A 19,087-nucleotide genomic window follows, 5' to 3' on the forward strand; every position below is an offset into this window, starting at 1 on the left:
GAAAAGCTGAAATACAAGGGCAAACTAGCCAATAATATAAAGCAGGATGCTAAAAGAATTTTTCAGTTATATAAACAATAAAGGTGAAGTGAGAGTTGATATTGGACCACTGGAAAATGATGCTGGTGAGGTAGTAATTGGGGACAAAGAAATGGCAGATGTACTTAATGGGAACTTTGCATCTTTCTTCACTGTGGAAGACATAAGCTGTATGCCAGATGTTTGACAGAAAGCTCTTAAAGTGGATAAGTCACATGGACCAGATGGACTACATCCCAGAGGTCTAAGAGAGGATGCTGAAGAGATAGCAGATGCATTGGTCATGATCTTTCAAGAATCACTTGATTCTGGCATCGTTCTGGAGGACTGAGAAATTGCAAATAACACTCCACTCTTTAAGAAAGGATGAAGGTGAAAGAAAGGAAATTATACGCCATTTAGAAACATAGAAAACCTCCAGCACAATGCAGGCCCTTTGGCGTACAAAGCTGTGCCGAACATGTCCTTACCTTAGAAATTACCTAAGGTTACCCATAGCCCTCTATTTTTCTAAGCTCCATATATCTATCCAGGAGTCTCTTAAAAGACCCTATCGTATCTGCCTCCATCACCATCACCAGCAGCCCATTCCACGCACTCACCACTCTCTGCATAAAAAAAAACTTGCCCCTGACATCTCCTCTGTACCTACTTCAAGCACCTTAAAACTGTGCCCTCTCATGCAAGCCATTTCAGCCCTGGGAAAATGCCTCTGACTATCCACATGATCAATGTCTCTCATCATCTTATACACCTCTATCAGGTCACCCCTCATCCTCTGTCACTCCAAGGAAAGAAGGCCAAGTTCATTCAACCTGTTCTCATAAGGCATGCTCCCCAATCCAGGCAACATCCTTGTAAATCTCCTCTGCACCCTTCCTATAGTTTCCACATCCTTCCTATAGTGAGGCAACCAGAACTGAGCACAGTACTCCAAGTGGGGTCTGACCAGGGTCCTATATAGTGGGAACATTACCTCTCGGCTCCTAAATTCAATCCCACAATTGATGAAGGCCAATACACCGTATGCCTTCATAACCACACAGTCAACCTGTGCAGCAGCTTTGAGTGTCCTATGGACTTGAACCCCAAGATCCCTCTGATCCTCCACACTGCCAAGAGTCTTACCATTAATACTATGTTCTGCCATCATATTTGACCTACCAAAATGAACCACCTCACACTTATCTGGGTTGAACTCCATCTGCCCACTTCTCAGCCCAGTTTTGCATACTATCAATGTCCCGCTGTAACCTCTGACAGCCCTCCACACTATCCACAACACCCCCAACCTTTGTGTCATCAACAAATTTACTAACCCAAACCTCCACTTACTCATCTATGTCATTATAAAAATCACAAAGCGTAAGGGTCCCAGAACAGATCCCTGACGCACACCACTGGTCACCGACCTCCATGCAGAATATGACCCGTCTACAACCACTCTTTGCCTTCTGTGGACAAGCCAGTTCTGGATCCACAAAGCAAGGTCCCCTTGGATCCCATGCCTCCTTACTTTCTCAATAAGCCTTGGATGTGGTACCTTGTCAAATGCCTTGCTGAAATCCATATACCCTACATCTACTGCTCTACCTTCATCAATGTGTTGAGTCACATCCTCAAAAAATTCAATCAGGCTCGTAAGGCATGACCTGCCTTTGACAAAGCCATGCTGACTATTCCTAATCATATTATGGCTCTCCAAATGTTCATAAATCCTGCCTCTCAGGATCTTCTCCATCAGCTTACCAACCACTGAAGTAAGACTCACTGGTCTATAATTTCCTGGGCTATCCCTACTCCCTTTCTTGAATAAAGGAACAACATCCGCAACCCTCCAATCCTCCGGAACCTCTCCCGTCCCCATTGATGATGCAAAGATCATCGCCAGAGGCTCAGCAATGTCCTCCCTCGCTTCCCACAGTAGCCTGGGCTACATCCCGTCCGGTCCCAGTGACTTATCCAACTTCACATCAAAGTTGTTGGTGAACGCAGCAGGCCAGGCAGCATCTCTAGGAGGAGGTACAGTCGAAGTTTCAGGCCGAGACCCTTCTCGGCCTGAAACGTCGACTGTACCTCTTCCTAGAGATGCTGCCTGGCCTGCTGCGTTCACCAACAACTTTGATGTGTGTTGCTTGAATTTCCAGGATCTGCAGAATTCCTGTTGTTTGACTTATCCAACTTGATGCTTTCCAAAAGCTCCAGCACATCCTCTTCCTTAATATCTACATGCTCAAGCTTTTCTGTTCACTGTAAGTCATCCGTACAATCGCAAAGATGTAGCCTAACTTCAGTGGTTGGGAAGTGTTGGAGTCCATTATACAGGATGAGGTTTCGGGGTACATGGAGACTAATGATAAAATAAGTCAAAGTCAGCATCATTTTTGAAAAGGGAAATCTTGCCTGACAAATCTATTAGAGTTCTTCCAGGAAGTGACAATTAGGGTGGATACAGGAGAGGTAGTGGATGCCATTTATTTAGATTTTCAGAAGGGATTTGATAAGATGACACACATGAGGCTGCTTAACAAGATAAAATCCTATGGCGTTACAGGAAAGATACTGGCATGCATAGCGGAATGGCTGACAGGCAGGAGGCAGTGAGTGGGAGCAAAGGGGGCCTTTTCTGGTTGGCTGCCAGTGACTAGTGGTGTTCCTCAGGGGTCAGTATTGGGACCGCTACTTTTCACATCGTTTGTCAAGGATTTAGATAATGGAGTTGATGTCTTTGTGGTAAAGTTTGCAGATGATACAAAGATAGGTGGAGGGGTAGGTAGTGCTAAGGAAGCAATGTGATTGCAGCAGGACTTAAGACAAATTGGAAAAATGGGCAAAAAGGTGACAGATGGAATACAGTGTAAGGAAATGTACAATAATGCATTTTGGTAAAAGGAACGATAATGGAATTATATAAATTGTGATAAAATTCAAACATCAGAGGTGCGGATGGACTTAGGAGTCCTCATGCAAGACTCCCAGAAGGTAACTTAGAGGTTGAGTCTGTGGTAAAGAAGGCAAATGCAATATTGGCATTTATTTCAAGGGGAATAGAATATAAAAACAAGGAGATAATGCTGAAGCTTTATAAGACACTAGTCAGGCCACACGAAGTATTGTCAACAGTTTTGGGCCCCTTGTCTCAGAAAGGGTATGTTGGCATTGGAGAGAGTCCAGAGAAGGTTCACAAGGATGATTTCCAGAATGAAGGGGTTAACATATGAGGAGCATTTGGCAGCTTTGGGCCTGTACTCACTGGAATTTAGAAGAATGTGTGGGGGTCTCGTTTGAAACCTACCAAAGGTTGAAAGAACTAGATAATGTGGATGCCTAACTCGCTTTAGCTCTCAAACGGCCATATCCATTTTTTCGTAAAAATTGTCTTCATTTACATCTGAAAATTACACAGTGGAGTGGTCGCAGAACAGCTCCACCTCACTGTCAATTAAAATGAAAAGCTGCTCAGTGCTTCACTTGAATTAACAGTCTTCATTGCTCTTCAGTGATATAACATTGAAATGGCCCAAAAAAAATATGACAGCTGGCACCCACTTGTTTAATATGTGTTGATTATAAACAGCTGGTATAAAATTAATTAACTCACTTCCTAACATCATTTAAGAAGATGGCGTGAAATATCACACACCTTAGATCGCCTGGACAACGCAAACTCCTATGTCAGGATGCTGTTTGTTGACTATAGTTCAGTGTTAAACACTGTCATTCCTACAATCCTGATCAATAAGCTACAGAACCTGGGCCTCTGTACCTCCCTCTGCAATTGGATCCTCGACATCCTAACCGGAAGACCACAATCTGTTTGGACTGGTAATAACATCTCCTCCTCGCTAACGATCAACACTGGTGCGCCTCAGGGGTGTGTGCATAGCCTGCTGCTCTACTCTCTATGACTGTGTGACTAGGCATAGTTCAAATACCCTCTATAAATATGCTGATGATGCAACCATTGTTGGTAGAATTTCAGACGGAGATGAGAGGGCAGACATATACCAGCTAGTTGAGTGGTATTGTAGTAACAGTCTTCCACTCAACATCACAAAGACCAAAGAGCTAATTGTGGATTTCAGAAAGGGTAGGACAAGGGAACATGAACCAATCCTCATAGAGGGATCAGAAGTGGAGAGAGTGAGCAATTTCAAATTATTGGGTGTCAAGATCTCTGAGGATCTAACCTGGTGCCAACATATTGTTACAGCTATAAAGGAGGCAGGACAGTGGTTATATTTCATTTGGAGTTTGAGGAAACTTGGTATGTCACCTAAAACACTTGTAAAATTCTACAGACGTACCGTGGAGAACATTCTGACTGGCTGCATCACTGTATGGAATGGGGTGGGGCGGGGGGGGGGGGAGGCTACTGCACAGGATCGAAAGAAGCTGCAGAAAGTTGTAAAATGGGTCAGCTCCATCTTGGGTACTAGCCTCCATTGTATCCAAGACATCTTCAAGGAGCAGTGCCTCAGAAAGGTGACATCCATTATTAAGGACCTCCAGCCCCCAGGGCATGCCCTTTTCTCACTGTTACCATCAGATAGGAGATACAGAAGCCTGAAGGCACACACTCAGTGATTCAGGAACAGCTTCTTCCCCTCTGCCATCCGATTCCTAAATGGACATTGAACCTGTGAACACTACCTCGCTTTTTCTATTATTTCTGTTTTTGCACTATTTTTAATTTAACTATTTAATATACATATATACATACATTCACTGCAATTGGTTTGCCTTTTTATCAATATGTTATCAGGTACTACTGACGTGCCGGTGATATTAAGTGAGGAGAGACTGGGTAGATTGAGTTTGTTTTTCTTGGACTAGAGGAGGCTGAGAGGGGAGAAGATGGAGGTATACAAAACTAGGAGGATTACAGATAGGGTAAATTGCAAATAATTACAATCTTTTTTCTCTTGGCATAGTAAGCATGGGCTTTGATCAGGGTAAGCAGTTCAGAGGTGATCCAAGGAAGAACACTATTATCCAGAACTACCTGTTGAGGCAGTGGAGGAAAGTATCCTTGCAGTATTTGGTGAGTACTTGAGTTGCCAATGAATGGAAGGCCATGGACCAAATGCTGCTAAATGGGATTAGCATAGATAGGTACTGATTGGTTGGCATAGACACAGTGCCTGAGAAGTATGCTTCTGTTCTGTTTAACTCTATGATGATATAAATTGTGTCAAAAGTGTCTCCAGTCACCATTGAACAAAACCAATTAAATCTTCTGAGATATTATTGCAGAAAGTATTTCTGGAATTGCACTTAAATCTTGTTTAGTTGAGTATTTTGTGTAGTTGTGTAGTTGAGCCAGAGAATAAGCACACAGTGCTTCTTTCTATTCCAAATTATAACACACATTATTCTGGACATATTGAATGTCACATCACTTTAATGCTTCTGTCATAAAACAACATTTACTAAAGTATCTTACCGATATCTGTGTGGTATTTCCATCCTCATTGAAATGTTTTTCAACATAATGTGCCGACAGCAAATCACTGATAATAAAAACAGAACAAAAATGGAATTGAGCAGTTAGAAGGACTTAGCCTGGTGTGTCAGATCTCAGTTCAACAGTGAGCATATGACAGGACACAAAGTTCTAAGTCATCACATGAATAGTTAGTTACAAGAAACATTTAACTGTGGAAAACTATATTTTTTTTGCCATTTTGTCCCCTAATTAACTTTTAACATTTGCAATGCTCCATTAACTTGCCCAAAGTCAATTTTATTTATTAATAATAACATAAGAAATAGGAAAAAGAATAGGAAATAGGAAATCTGGCCCATTGAGCCTGCTCCATCATTCAATAAGATCATGGCTGATCTGGCCATGGACTCATCTCCACCTACCTGCCTTTTCCCCATAACCCTTAATTCCCCTACTATGCAAAAATCGATCTGACCTTCTCTTAAATATACCTACTGAGGTAGCCTCCACTGCTTCATTGGACAGAGAATTCCACAGATTCACCACTCTCTAGGAAAAGTAGCTCCTCCTCATCTCCATCCTAAATCTACTCTTCCAAATCTTCAAGCTATGTCCTCTAGTTCTAGTCTCACCTACCAGTGGAAACACCTTTCCTGCCTCTATCCCTTTCATAATTTTATATGTTTCTATAAGATCTCCTCTCATTCTTCTGAATTCCAGTGAGTACAGTCCCAGGCGACTCAATCTCTCCTCATAGTCTAACTCCCTCATCTCCGGAATCAACACTGCATTTAAAAAATGTTCCTTGGCTTTGACCTGAACTTTTTTGTCACTGTTCTAAAACCATGCTCCTTAGTTCTGCTGTCAAAATTCAACCAAAAACACCGCAAAGGCCATTGTATTTATATTTCCTGCTTATGTATTTCAGTAAAGTTGCCCTTCATCTCCTTTCTAATTTTCTAATAAGCCCATAAGACCTTTAGATATAGGAGCAGAATTAGGCCATTTGGCCCATTGAGTCTGCTCCACCATTTCATCATGGCTGATCCAATTCTCCTCTCAGCCCCAACCTCCTGCCTTCTCCCCATATCCCTTCATGCCCTGACCAATCAAGAATCTATCAAGCTCTGCTTTAAATATACTTAAAGACTTGGCCTTCACAGCTGCCTCTGGCAATGAATTCCACGGATTCACCACCCTCTGGCTCAAGAAATTCCACCTCATTTCTGTTCTAAAAGGATGTCTCTCTATTCTGAGGCTGTGTTCTCTGGTCATAGGCTCACCCACCATAGGAGACATCCTCTCCACATCCAGTTTACCAAGGCCTTTAACCATTTGATAGGTTTTAATGAGGTCATCCCTCATTCTTCTGAATTCTAGTGAATACAGGCCCAGAGCCATCAAACCCACTTCATATGACAAGATATTCAATCCTTATAAGACCGTAAGATATAGGAGCAGAACTAGCCAAGTGGTAAGGCATTGAACTAGCTAACTGAAGGTCGTGAGTTTGAGCCCAGCCGAGGGAACGTGTTGTGTCCTTGAGCAAGGCACTTAATCACACATTGCTCTGCGATGACACTGGTGCCAAACTGTATGGGTCCTAATGCCCTTCCCTTGGACAACATTGGTGTCATGGAGAGGGGAGACTTGCAGCATGGGCAACTGCTGGTCTTCCATGCAACCTTGCCCAGGCCTGTGCCCTGGAGAGTGAAGACTTTCCAGGCACAGATCCATGGTAATGCAAGACTAACGGATGCCTTTATATAAGCCATTTGGCCCATCAAGTCTGCTCTACCATTTTGTCATGGCTGATCCAAATTTCCCCCAATCGCCTGCTTTCTCCACATATCCCTTCGTGTCCTGATCAATCAAGAATCTATCAACCTCTGCCTTAAATATACATAGATACTTGGCGTCCATAGCTGCCTGTGGCAACAAATTCCACAGATTCACCACCCTCTGGCTAAAGAAATTTCTCCTCATCTCTGTTCTTGAAGGACACCCCTCTATTCTGAGGCTGTGTTTCCTGGTCTTAATGAGGTCATCCCTCATTCTTCTGAATTCTAGTGAATACAGGCCCAGAGCCATCAAACTCACTTCATATGACAAGCCATTCAATCCTGGAATCATTTTCATGAACATCCTTTGAACCCTCTCCAGTTTCAGCACATCATTTCTACGATAAGGGGCCCAAACCTGCTCACAATACTCCAAGTGAGGCCTCACCAATGCTTCATAAAATCTCAACATTACATCCTTGCTTTCATATTCTAGTCCCCTTGAAATGAATACTAACACTGCATTTACTTCTTTCACCACAGACTCAAACCTGCAAATTAACCTTTAGGGAATCCTGCACAAGGACTCCCAAATCACTTTGCAGCTCAGTTTTTGTATTTTCTCTCCATTTAGAAAATAGTCAACCCTTTCATTTCTTCTACCAAAGTGCATGACCATATACTTCCTAACACTGTAATCCACATCCCACTTCTTTTCCCATTCTCCTGATCTGTCTAAGTCCTTCTGCAGCTTCTCTAACCTGCATCTCCACCTATCTTCATATTGTCTGCAAACTTTGCAACAAAGCCATCAATTCCATCATCCAAATCATTGACATATAACATAAAAAGAAGTGGTCCCAACACAGACCCCTGTGGAGCCCCACTAGTCACCAACAGCCAATCAAAAAAGGCCAAAGAGCTTAGGGCTTGGATCAACACCTGGAATTATGACATTGTAGCCATTAATGAGACTTGGTTGCAGGAGGCAGGACTGGCAGCTCAATATTCCACAGTTCTGTTGTTTTAGACGTGACAGAGCAGAAGGGATTAAAGGAGGAAGGGTGGTGTTACTAGTCAAGAAAAATGTTATGGCATTCCTCAGCCAGGAAAGACCAGAGAACTCGACTAGTGAGGCGTTATGGGTGGAACTGAATAATAAGAAAGCTATGACAATGTTAACAGGGCTATTTACATCACCCAATAATCCGAGGGATTTGGGGGAACAAATTTGTTGAGAGATCACAGACTGTTGCAAGAAATATAAAGTTGTTACAGTAGGAGATTTTAACCTCACATACTGAAAAAGGATCTATTGCTTTCCTGGCGTATATGACGGATAAACTCTTCTTGGGCTTCCAGCCAGGTACATGTATTGATTATAACCAAAGTTTCAATGACAAAATCTGTCATCTTCATCAGGGATGATACCTGGGAATGTCCAGTCTGATGTTATTTACACCCCTGTAGTCCAGCCCTCCTGACTGGCTGGTTCTCACCCGATCAGGTTTCTACTCTCCCACTCTGCTTACTATCGAATTCCAGTTCTTACTTAGAGCGAGACCTTCAGCTTTGCTAAAATTCTTTTCCTCCAGTTTTACTTCAATTACATCCTTTACCAAGCCATCCCAAATGCCATTGGCATGGCACAGCAGTTTTGTACTGTTGAAGTCAATCCTATACAATTGTGAATGCAGTCAAAGATGACCTGGAACTCGGGTAGGCTGGTGTTTACAGGATTCCCTGTAAATACGGAGCAGCTTATATTGGCCAGATGGAACGCATGGTGGAAACCTTCATCAAGGAGCACAGGAGGTGTATCTGTTTGGGTTACCCGCAGAAATCAGCGGTAGCAGAACATTGCATTCACAATGACTTTGATGGCACAAACCTGTGCCACGCCAATAGCTTTTGGGACCGCCTGATGAAGGAAGCCATTGAAATAAAGCTAGAGGAAAAGAATTTAAACAAAGACAAAGGTCTCGCTCTAAGTAAGAACTGGAAATCAATTGTAAACAAGGATGAGTGTGGAAACCTGATTGGATGAGGACAAACCAATCAGGAGGGATGGATGACGGGGGTGTAAACACCATCGGATTAGACATGCCCAGGCATCATCTCTGAAGAAGATGGCAGAGTTTGTCAGTTATAATCGATATTTGTACCCGGTTGGAAGCCTACGAGTTTATTCGTATTACACATGTTGACTGGGACTCCCATACTGTAAAAGGACTAGATGGGGTAGAGTTTGTCAAATGTGTTCAGGAAAGTTTCCTTCATCAGTACATAGCAGACCCAATAACAGAGTGAGATAGGAGATCTGCTATTAGGAAATGAGACAGGGCAGGTGACAAAAGTTTGTGTAGGGCAACACTTTGCATCTAGTGCTCACAATGCCATTAGTTTCAAAGGAAATATACCAAAAGATAGGTCTGGTCCACTGGTTGAGATTCTAAATTGGAGAAAGGCCAATTTGAATGGTATCAGAAAGAATCTGGCAAGTGTGGATTGGGACAGGCTATTTTCTAGCAAAGGTATACTTGGTAAGTGGGAGGCCTTCAAAGGTTAAATTCTGACGGTACAAAGCTTGTATATGCCTGTCAGAATAAAAGGCAAAGATAACAGGTTTTGGGAACCTTGGTTTTCAAGAGATATTGAAATCCTGATTAAGAAAATAAAGGGGGTGTATTGCAGGTATCGGCAGGAAGGAGAAAAGGAGGTGTTTGTGGAGCACAGGGAAAGCAAGAGAACACTTAACAAAGAAAGCAGGAGGGCTAAATGAAGACATGAGCAGACAAGGTGAGGGAGAATCATAAGGGATTCTGCAGGTATGTTACCAGCAAAAGAATTGCAAGGGGTAAAACTGGTCCTCTGGAAGACCAGAATGGTAATCCATGCATGGAGCCGGAGGAGATGGGGAACATCTGAAATGGATTTTTTATATCTGTATTTACTCAGGAGATGGATACAGAGTCCAGAGAAGTGAGGCAAAGTGGCATCAACTTCATGGACCGTGTACAGAATAATGAGGAGATGTTTGCTGTGTTGAGGCAAACTATGGTGGATAAATCCTCAGTCCTTGCCAAGGTGTTCCCTCTGACCTTGTGGTAGGCAAGTGTAGAAATTGGTGGGGCCCTAGTATAGATATTTAAATCTTCCTTAGTAACAGGTGAAGTGTCAGACGATTGGAGGATAGCCAATGCTGTTCTATTGTTTAAGAAAGGCTCTAAAAATAAAAACAAGGAAATTATAGACTGGTGAACCTGAAATCAGTAGTGGGAAAGTTACTGGAAGGTACAATAAGGGACCGGTTATATAAGTATTTGGATAGACGTGGATGATTAAGGATAGTCAGCAAGGCTTTGTGCGTGACAGGACATGTCTAACTAATCTTGTAGAGTTTTTCAAGGAATTTGCCAGGAAACTTGATGAAGGTAAGGCAGTGGATGTTGTCTACATGGACTTTAGCAAGGTTTTTGACAAGGTCCCACGTGGGAGTTTGGTCAAGAAGGTTCAGTCGCTCGGCATTCAGGATGAGGTTGTAAATTGGATTAGATCACCCGTGCCCCCCCCCCCACAATTCTTCTGAATTCTAGTGAATTCAGTCCCAGAGCCATCAAATGCTCTTCATATGAAAAACCATGTGACTTATAGAACATAGAACGTAGAATAGTACAGCCCAGTACAGGCCTTTCAGCCCTCAATGTTGTGCCGACCCTCAAACCCTGCCTCCCATATAAGCCCCCACCTTAAATTCCTCCATATACCTGTCTAGTAGTCTCTTAAACTTCAGTCGTGTATCTGCCTCCACCACTGACTCAGGCAGTGCATTCCACGCACCAACCACTCTCTGAGTAAAAAAAAACCTTCCTCTAATATCCCCCTTGAACTTCCCACCCCTTACCTTAAAGCCATGTCCTCTTGTATTGAGCAGTGGTGCCCTGGGGAAGAAGCGCTGGCTATCCACTCTATCTGTTCCTTTTAATATCTTGTATACCTCCATCATGTCTCCTGGAATCTTTTTCATGAATCTCCTTTGAACCCTCTCCAGTTTCAGCACATCCTTTTTAAGATAAGGGGTCCAAACCTGCTCACAATACTCTGAGTGAGACCTCACCAGTGCTTTATAATTACATCCTTGCTTTTATATTCTAGTCTTCTTGAAATGAATGCTAACATTGCATTTTCCTTCCTCACTACAGACTCAGCCTGCAAATTAACCTTTCGGGAATCCTGCACAAGGACTCCCAAATCCTTTTGCCCTCAGTTTTTGTATTTTCTCCCCATTTAGCCTGTAGGTCCTGGCTTTTATGCTGCGGTACCATTTCCCGGATGTTAGCAGCTGGTTGTGGTTAGGGTGACTCGGGTCCCCAATGATCCATTGGGTCCTTTTTATGCACCTGTCTTCGTAAATGTCCTGAATCATGGGAAGTTCACAACTACAGACGCGCTGGGCTGGCCGCACCACTCTCTGCAGAGTCCTGCGATTAAGGGAGGTACAGTTCCCATATCAGGCAGTGATGCAGCCAGTCAGGATGCTCTCAATTGTGCCCCTGTAGAAAGTCCTTAGGATTTGGGGGCCCATACCAAACCTCCTCAACCATCTGAGGTGAAAGAGATGCTGTTGTGGTTTTTTCACCACACAGCCGGTACGTACAGACCACATGAGATCCTCGGTTATGTGTATGCTGAGGATATGATGTGTATCTATGTACCTATCTTCTCTTAAACTTTGAAATTGAGCTTGCCTGCACCACTTGTGCTGGCAGCTCATTTCACACATCCACCACCCCCTGAATGAAGAAGTTCCCCTTACGTTCCTCTTAAACTTCTCACCTTTCACCCTTAACCCTACAACTCTGGTTGTAGTCCCACCTAACCGCAATCAAAAAAGCCTGCTTGCATTTACCCTGTCTATACTCCTCATAATTTTGTATACCACTATCAAATCTCCTCTCAATCTTCTACGTATAAAGAATACAGTCCTAATCTATTCAATCTTTCCTTATAACTCAGATCCTCCAGATCCAAATCCTTGTAAATTTTCTCTGTACTCTTTCAACCTTGTTTACTGCTTTCCTGTAGGAAGTGGTGCATGCAAGCACGATTTCAAGATTTAAGAGAAGGTTGGAGAGGTACATGGATGGTAGGGTTAAGGAGGGCTATGGCCGTGGTGCAGGTTGATGGGAGTAGGCAGTCTAAATGGTTTCGGCATGGACTAGATGGGCCAAAGGGTCTGTTTCTGGGCTGTACGACTCAATGACTATGAGAAACAGACATTAGAAACAAACAAGCAGAGACAGAGTGTGAGAGAAAGAACAGGCATCTCCTCCTCCTGGACACCCCGCCCGGGCCTTCTACCTGCACTCGATCTCTTCATCTTCAACTGTCGCCGAGACATCAACCGTCTCAACTTCACCACTCCTCTCTCCTGTTCCAACCTCACTCCCTCTGAATGCACTGCCCTCCACTCTCTCTGCACTAATCCCAACCTCACCATCAAACCCACTGACAAAGGTGGTGCTGTAGTAGTCTGGCGGATGGACCTCTACCTCACTGAGGCCAAACGGCAGCTCTCTGACACCTCCTCTTACTTACCCCCAGAACAGGACCCCACCAAAAAACATCAAACCATTGTCTCCCGTACCATCACCGCCCTTATCAACTCCGGAGACCTTCCATCCTCAGCCACTAAACTCATCCCACACTCTATACCGCTCGATTTTACCTCCTCCCCAAGATCCACAAGCCTGACACTCCCAGTAGACCCATAGTTTCTGCCTGCTCCTGCCCCACTGAACTTGTATCTGCCTACCTGGACTCCATTTTGTCACCCATAGTTCAGTCCCTCCCCACCTACATCCGGGATACATCCCATGCCCTCCACATCTTCAATAACTTCCAGTTCCCCGGTCCCAACTGCTTCATTTTCACTATGGGTGTCCAATCCCTATGCACCTCCATTCCCCATCAAGAAGGCCTCAAAGCCCTCTGCTACTTTCTGGATAATAGACCTCACCACTACCCTCCTCCGGTTGGCGGAACTGGTTCTCACACTCAATAATTCTCTTTTGGCTCTTCCCACTTTCTTCAGACTAAGGGTGTAGCCATGGGAACTCGCATGGGCCCCACCTATGCCTGCCTCTTCGTTGGTTATGTGGAACAGTCTGTGCTCCAAACCTATTCCGGTACTGCTCCCCAACTTTTCCTTCGCTACATTGACGACTACATTGGTGCTGCTTCCTGCACCCATGCTGAGCTCGTCAATTTCATCGACTTTACTTCAAACTTCCACCCAGCCCTCAAATTCACTTGGTCTATCTTGCACACTTCTCTCCCCTTTCTTGATCTCTTGGTCTCCATCTCTGGAGACTACTCCCAGGATGAGGCTTTCCGTTCCAGGACATCTCAAATGTCCTCTTTCTTTAAGGATCGTGGTTTCCCTTCTGCCGTCATCAATGTTGCCCTCACCTGTATCTCCTCCATTTCCCGCACTTCAGCCCTCACCCCATCCTCCCGCCACCACAACAGGGACAGAGTTTTCCTTGTCCTCACCTACACCCCACCAGCCTCCGGATCCAGCACATTATCCTCCGCAACTTCCGCCACCTTCAACAGGACCCCACCACTAAGCACATCTTTCCCTCTCCACCCCTCTCCGCTTTCCGCAGGGATCGGTCCCTCCACGACTCCCTGGTCCACACGTCCCTCCCCACAGATCTCCCACCCGGCACTTATCCCTGTAAGCATAAGTGCTACACCTGTCCCGACACCTCCTCTCTTGCCACCATTCAGGGCCCCAAACAGTCCTTCCAGGTGAGGCAACACTTCACTTGTGAGTCTGCTGGGGTCATCTATTGCATCCGGTGCTCCCGGTGTGGCCTCCTCTACATCGGTGAAACCCGACGCAGATCGGGGGACCGCTTCGTCGAGCACCTCCGCTCCGTCCGCCAGAACAGACAGGATCTCCCAGTGGTCTCCCACTTCAGCTCTGCTTCCCACTCCCATTCAGATATGTCCATACATGGCCTCCTCTACTGCCATGATGAGGCTAAGCTCAGGTTGGAGGAGCAACACCTCATATACCGTCTAGGTAGTCTCCAGCCCCTTGGTATGAACATAGAATTCTCCAACTTCCGGTAATTCCCTCCCCCTCCCTTCCTCTATCCCTATTTCACTCTGCCCCCTCCCCCAGCTGCCTATCACCTCCCTCATGGTTCCCCCTCCTTCCACTACCCATTGTGTTTTCCCCTATTCTTTCTTCACCTTTCCTGCCTATCCCCTCCCTGCCTCCCCTCCCTCACCCCTTTATCTTTCCCCTTACTGGTTTTTCACCTGGAACCTACCAGCCTTCTCCTTCCCACCCTCCCCCCACCTTCTTTATAGGGCCTCTGCCCCTTCCCTCTTCAGTCCTGATGAAGGGTTCCGGCCCGAAACGTCGACCGATCTTTTCCACGGATGCTGCCCGACCTGCTGAGTTCCTCCAGCGTATTGTGAGTATCACAGAGAGAGAGAGACAGACAGACAGACTGAGAGACAAGGAAACCATATGAGAGACAGATAGAAAAACAGAGAGGGGCAAGAGAGAGAGAGAAAGATAGCGGCAAAGACTGCAACAAAGACAGAGAGACAGACAAGGAGAAAGAGACAGACAGACTCAGAAACAGAGTGAGAGACAGCTTCAGAGACAGAGAGATATGGGACAGAGTGAGAGACAGAGGGAGAGAGAGAAAGAGAGAGTGTCAGACAGAGACACAAAGACAGATGGACAGAGAAAAAGTGAGAGAGAGAGAGACTGAGAGAAAGAAAGACAGGCAGAGATACACAATGGGAGACGGAATGGGAGAAAGTGGGAGACAGAGAGAGAAACAGAGAAGGGGGCTGAGATAGAGGGAGAGAGATGCTGTGAGAGAGAAATAGAAATGGAGAGAGACAGAGAGCCTGAGACAGAAAGAAAGACAGAGAGAGAATGGGGGAGAGAGAGAGACAGACAGACAGTGACAGAGAGAGATGGAGAGAGGGGGGAGGAGAGAGAGAGACAGACAATGAGAAAGAGAAACAGCAATACAGACAGAGTGAGAGATGGTGTGTGTGTGAGAGAGACAGACTGACAGACAGAGTAATGTTCAGAGAAACACAAGAACCATGCGAGGCAGAGAGAGAAACAGTGAGAGAGGGATGGAGATAGGGAGATAGACAGAGAGAAAGAAACAGAGTGAGAGACAGACAGATAAACAGTGAGAGAGAGTGTGAGAGACAGAGGGGGAGGAAGGAAGGGAGGGAGAGAGCATGAGAGAGATATAGTGAGGGAAAGAGAGAGATACACGGAGAGACAGAAAAGAGGGGGACCAGAAACAGAGACAGAGCAGACATGCAGTGTGAAAGCAAGAGAGAGATAGAGAGACAGAGAGAGAATGCTTCGGAGCTAAACAAAGGCAGACTGGCAGAGACAAAGACAGAGAAACAGAGAGACAGAGACAAATAGCCTGACAGAGACAGAGACAGAGCGTCAGGAGAGAGATATAAATAGTAGTCCTATATCAACTCTCACTTCCCTTTTATTCTTTATACACCTTTAATATAAAGGATCCTGCTTTATATTATTAATTAGTTTCCCTCATATTTCATCTTTTCCCTTCTTATAACTTTTTAGTTGCTTCTTGTTGGATTTTAAAAACTTCCCAATCATCCAACTTTCCACTCACTTTTGCTACATTATATACCCTTTCCTTGGCTTTTATGCAGTCTTTATCTTCCTTTGTCAACCACAGTTGCCTACCCCTGTCATTCCCCGAGCAGGCTCGAGCACAAGCTGCTCTAAAAAGCCATCTCGTAGGCACTCAACAAATTCCCTCTCTTGTGATCTGACACCAACCTGATTTTCCCTATCCCCTTGCATATTGAAGTCTCCCATTACTATTGTGACATTACCCTTATTACATGCCTTTTCCAGCTCCCTTTGTAATCTTAACCCCACATCTTGGCTACTATTTGGAGGCCTATATATGATTCCATAACGGTTTTTTTACCCTTGCAATTTCTTAACTCCACCCACAAAGATTTAACATTCTCTGACCCTACGTGACCTCTTTCTAAAGATGTAATTCTGTTGCCAACAGAACCACGCCACCACCACCTGTGCCTTCCTGCCTGTCCTTTCGATACAAAATATATCCTTTGATTTTAAGCTCCCAACTCTGACCTTCTTTCATCCACGGTTCAGTGATGCCCACAATGTCATACCGATCAATCTCTAATTACGCCACGAGTTCATCCACCTTATTCCAAGTGCTATGCGCATTTAGATACAGCACCTTCAGGGCAGAGAAAAAAAGACAGAGATTGAGAAAGGGAGAAAGGTAGAGAGACAGAGAGAGAGAGAGAGAGACAGCAAACGAAAAATGAGAGACAGACATACAGTGACAGGCATGGGGCCAGACAGTGCAAGAGAAAGAGAGCGAGGAGGACAGAAGGAGAGACAGACAGGGAGACACAGACTGAGAGTGAGAGAGAGAGAGAGAGAGAGAGAGAGAGTGTGCAACAAGCAGAGAGTGAGAGGCAAAGAAAACACAGACAGACAATGAGAGATATGAGGGGTGATTGATAAGTTCATGGCCTAAGGTAGAAGGAGATGAGCTGTACAGCTCTCGTTAAATGCACATGCAGTTCAACTCTTTCAGTGACTATGCAGAAAGCTTGAAGTTAATAACTCATCTCCTTCTACCTTAGGCCACAAACTTATCAATCACCCCTCGTATGTAGAGCGACAGAGACACAGGCAGAGAGAGAGAGACAGAGAGCAAGAGCAAGAGAGAGAGAGAGAGAGCGTCCGACAGAGAAAAATGGGACACAGACAGATTACATAGAGAGACAGAGAGTGAAAGAGTGAGAGAAAAAGTGGAGACAGGGTGTGAAACAGAGAGACAGTGAGACAAAAACAGAGACAGGGAGAGCAACAGAAAAAGAGAGAATGTCAGAGAGAGAAACAGAGAGACAGACAGATAGAGGCGGAGACAGGGAGAGTGCGTTATAGATAGTGAGAGACAATGTGAGACATAAAATGAGAGAGGGAGATTGATTTAGACAGAGACAGAGACAGAGAGGAAGAGGTTGAGTGAGGGAGGGAGATAGAGTGAGAGAGAGAAAGGTGGGTGGCGATAGAGGGACAGAGTGAGAGGGTGAGAGAGAGCGGGTGTGGGAGAGGGAGAGAGAGGGGAGAGGGAGAGGGAGAGAGGAGAGGGGGAGGGGAGGAGAAGGGGAGACGGGGAGAAGGGGAGGGGGAAGGGGAGAAGGGGAGGGGGAAGGGGGAGAGGGGGAGAAGGGGAGAAGGGGAGAGGGGGAGAGGGGGAGAGGGGGAGAGGGGGAGAGAGGGAGAGGAGAGAGGGAGAGGGGGAGAGAGGGAGAGGGGGAGAGAGGGAGAGGGGGAGAGAGGGAGAGGGGGAGAGAGGGAGAGGGGGAGAGAGGGAGAGGGGGAGAGAGGGAGATTGATTCAGAAATAGACAGAGACAGAGAGGAAGAGGTTGAGTGAGGGAGGGAGATAGAGAGATAAAGAGAGACAGAGGCAGACAAACACAGACAGAGAGAGTAAGCAAACAGAGAAATAGAGACAAAGGGCGTGAGATAGACACAGAGGGACAGATAGACCTACCAATACAGAGAGAACAGACAGAACAGAGGATGGCCGAGAGCCAGACAGAAAGCATAGAGACAGATAGAGAGAGGAAGAGATAGAGAGAGAGGAAGAAATTGGGCGAGGGAGGGAGATAGAGAGAAAGAGATAAACAGAGACTGGCAGACAGTGAGAGAGCCTGAGACAGAGAGAGAAGGACAGATGGAGAAACAGACAGTGGTACAGACAGAGACGGAGAGACAGATACAGTGACAGACAGACAGACAGACAGACAGAGAGATACAGAGGGAGGGGAGTGACAGACAGACAGTGGGAGAAAGAGACAGAGAGGGAAACAGTGAGAGACACAATGAGGGAAAGTGAGAGAGAGAGAGAGAGAGAGAGACAGATACAGAAAGACAGACAGATAGAGACGGAAAGACAGAGAGAAAGAGACAGAGTGACAGTGAGAGAATATTGGCAGAGGGGAAGAGAGAGAAAGAGAGCGAGAGAGAGAGTGACAGCATCAAACTGAGACAGAGAAAGACAGAAGGACAGACAGACAGATTACATAGACAGGGAGAGACAGAGTGACATGCAGACTGAAAGAGAAAGAGTAAGAAAGAGGGAATGAAAAGAGAAAGAGTGAATGACAGAGTGTGAGACAGAGATACACACAGAGCCGCAGAGAGAACCGGAAAGTGTGAGAGAGAGACAGACTAAGACAAAGTGAGAGAGTCAGGGAGACAGACAGAGTGAGAGACAGAGATGAAGAGAGACCGAAAGGCTGAGACAGAGATAGAGAGAAATACAGAGAGGGATGGAAAGAGAGGGGCAGAGATTGAGAGAGGAAGAAAGAGACAGAGAGACAAACAGAGAGACTGAGAGGGACAGACTGAGAGACAGAGACAGAGAGACACAGACAGTGAAAGGAAGACAAAGAAAGAGAGACAGGCAGACAGAGAAGGGGAGACAGAGAGAGAAACAGAGACACAGATACAGAGAGACGGAGAGACAGACACAGAGAGATAAATAGTCAGAGGACACAGAGACAAATAGCAAAACAGACTGAGAGAGAGTGTAGACAGAGGCAGACAAAGAGAGAGATAGGGAGACCGATGGAGACAGGCAGAGTGAGAGAGACAGAGAGAGAGACAAAGTGAGAGACAGACATATATAGAGAGAGAGAGAGAGAGACACACACACACA

At 45.3% G+C, this 19,087-nt stretch overlaps 1 protein-coding gene across 6 annotated transcripts in view; it reads right to left on the reverse strand.

The window, feature by feature from the left end:
* adam11 (ADAM metallopeptidase domain 11) overlaps positions 1–19,087 on the reverse strand; it is a 287,890-nt gene that overhangs the window by 226,018 nt on the left and 42,785 nt on the right. For all 6 annotated transcript variants that reach the window (XM_063037211.1, XM_063037208.1, XM_063037207.1 and 3 more), the window contains exon 4: positions 5,486–5,552. In XM_063037211.1, coding sequence (XP_062893281.1) covers positions 5,486–5,552 — 67 coding nt within the window. The remainder of the gene's footprint in view (positions 1–5,485; positions 5,553–19,087) is intronic.

The sequence above is a fragment of the Mobula hypostoma genome, chromosome X1, assembly GCF_963921235.1.
Source record: "Mobula hypostoma chromosome X1, sMobHyp1.1, whole genome shotgun sequence".
Lineage (NCBI taxonomy): Eukaryota > Metazoa > Chordata > Chondrichthyes > Myliobatiformes > Myliobatidae > Mobula > Mobula hypostoma.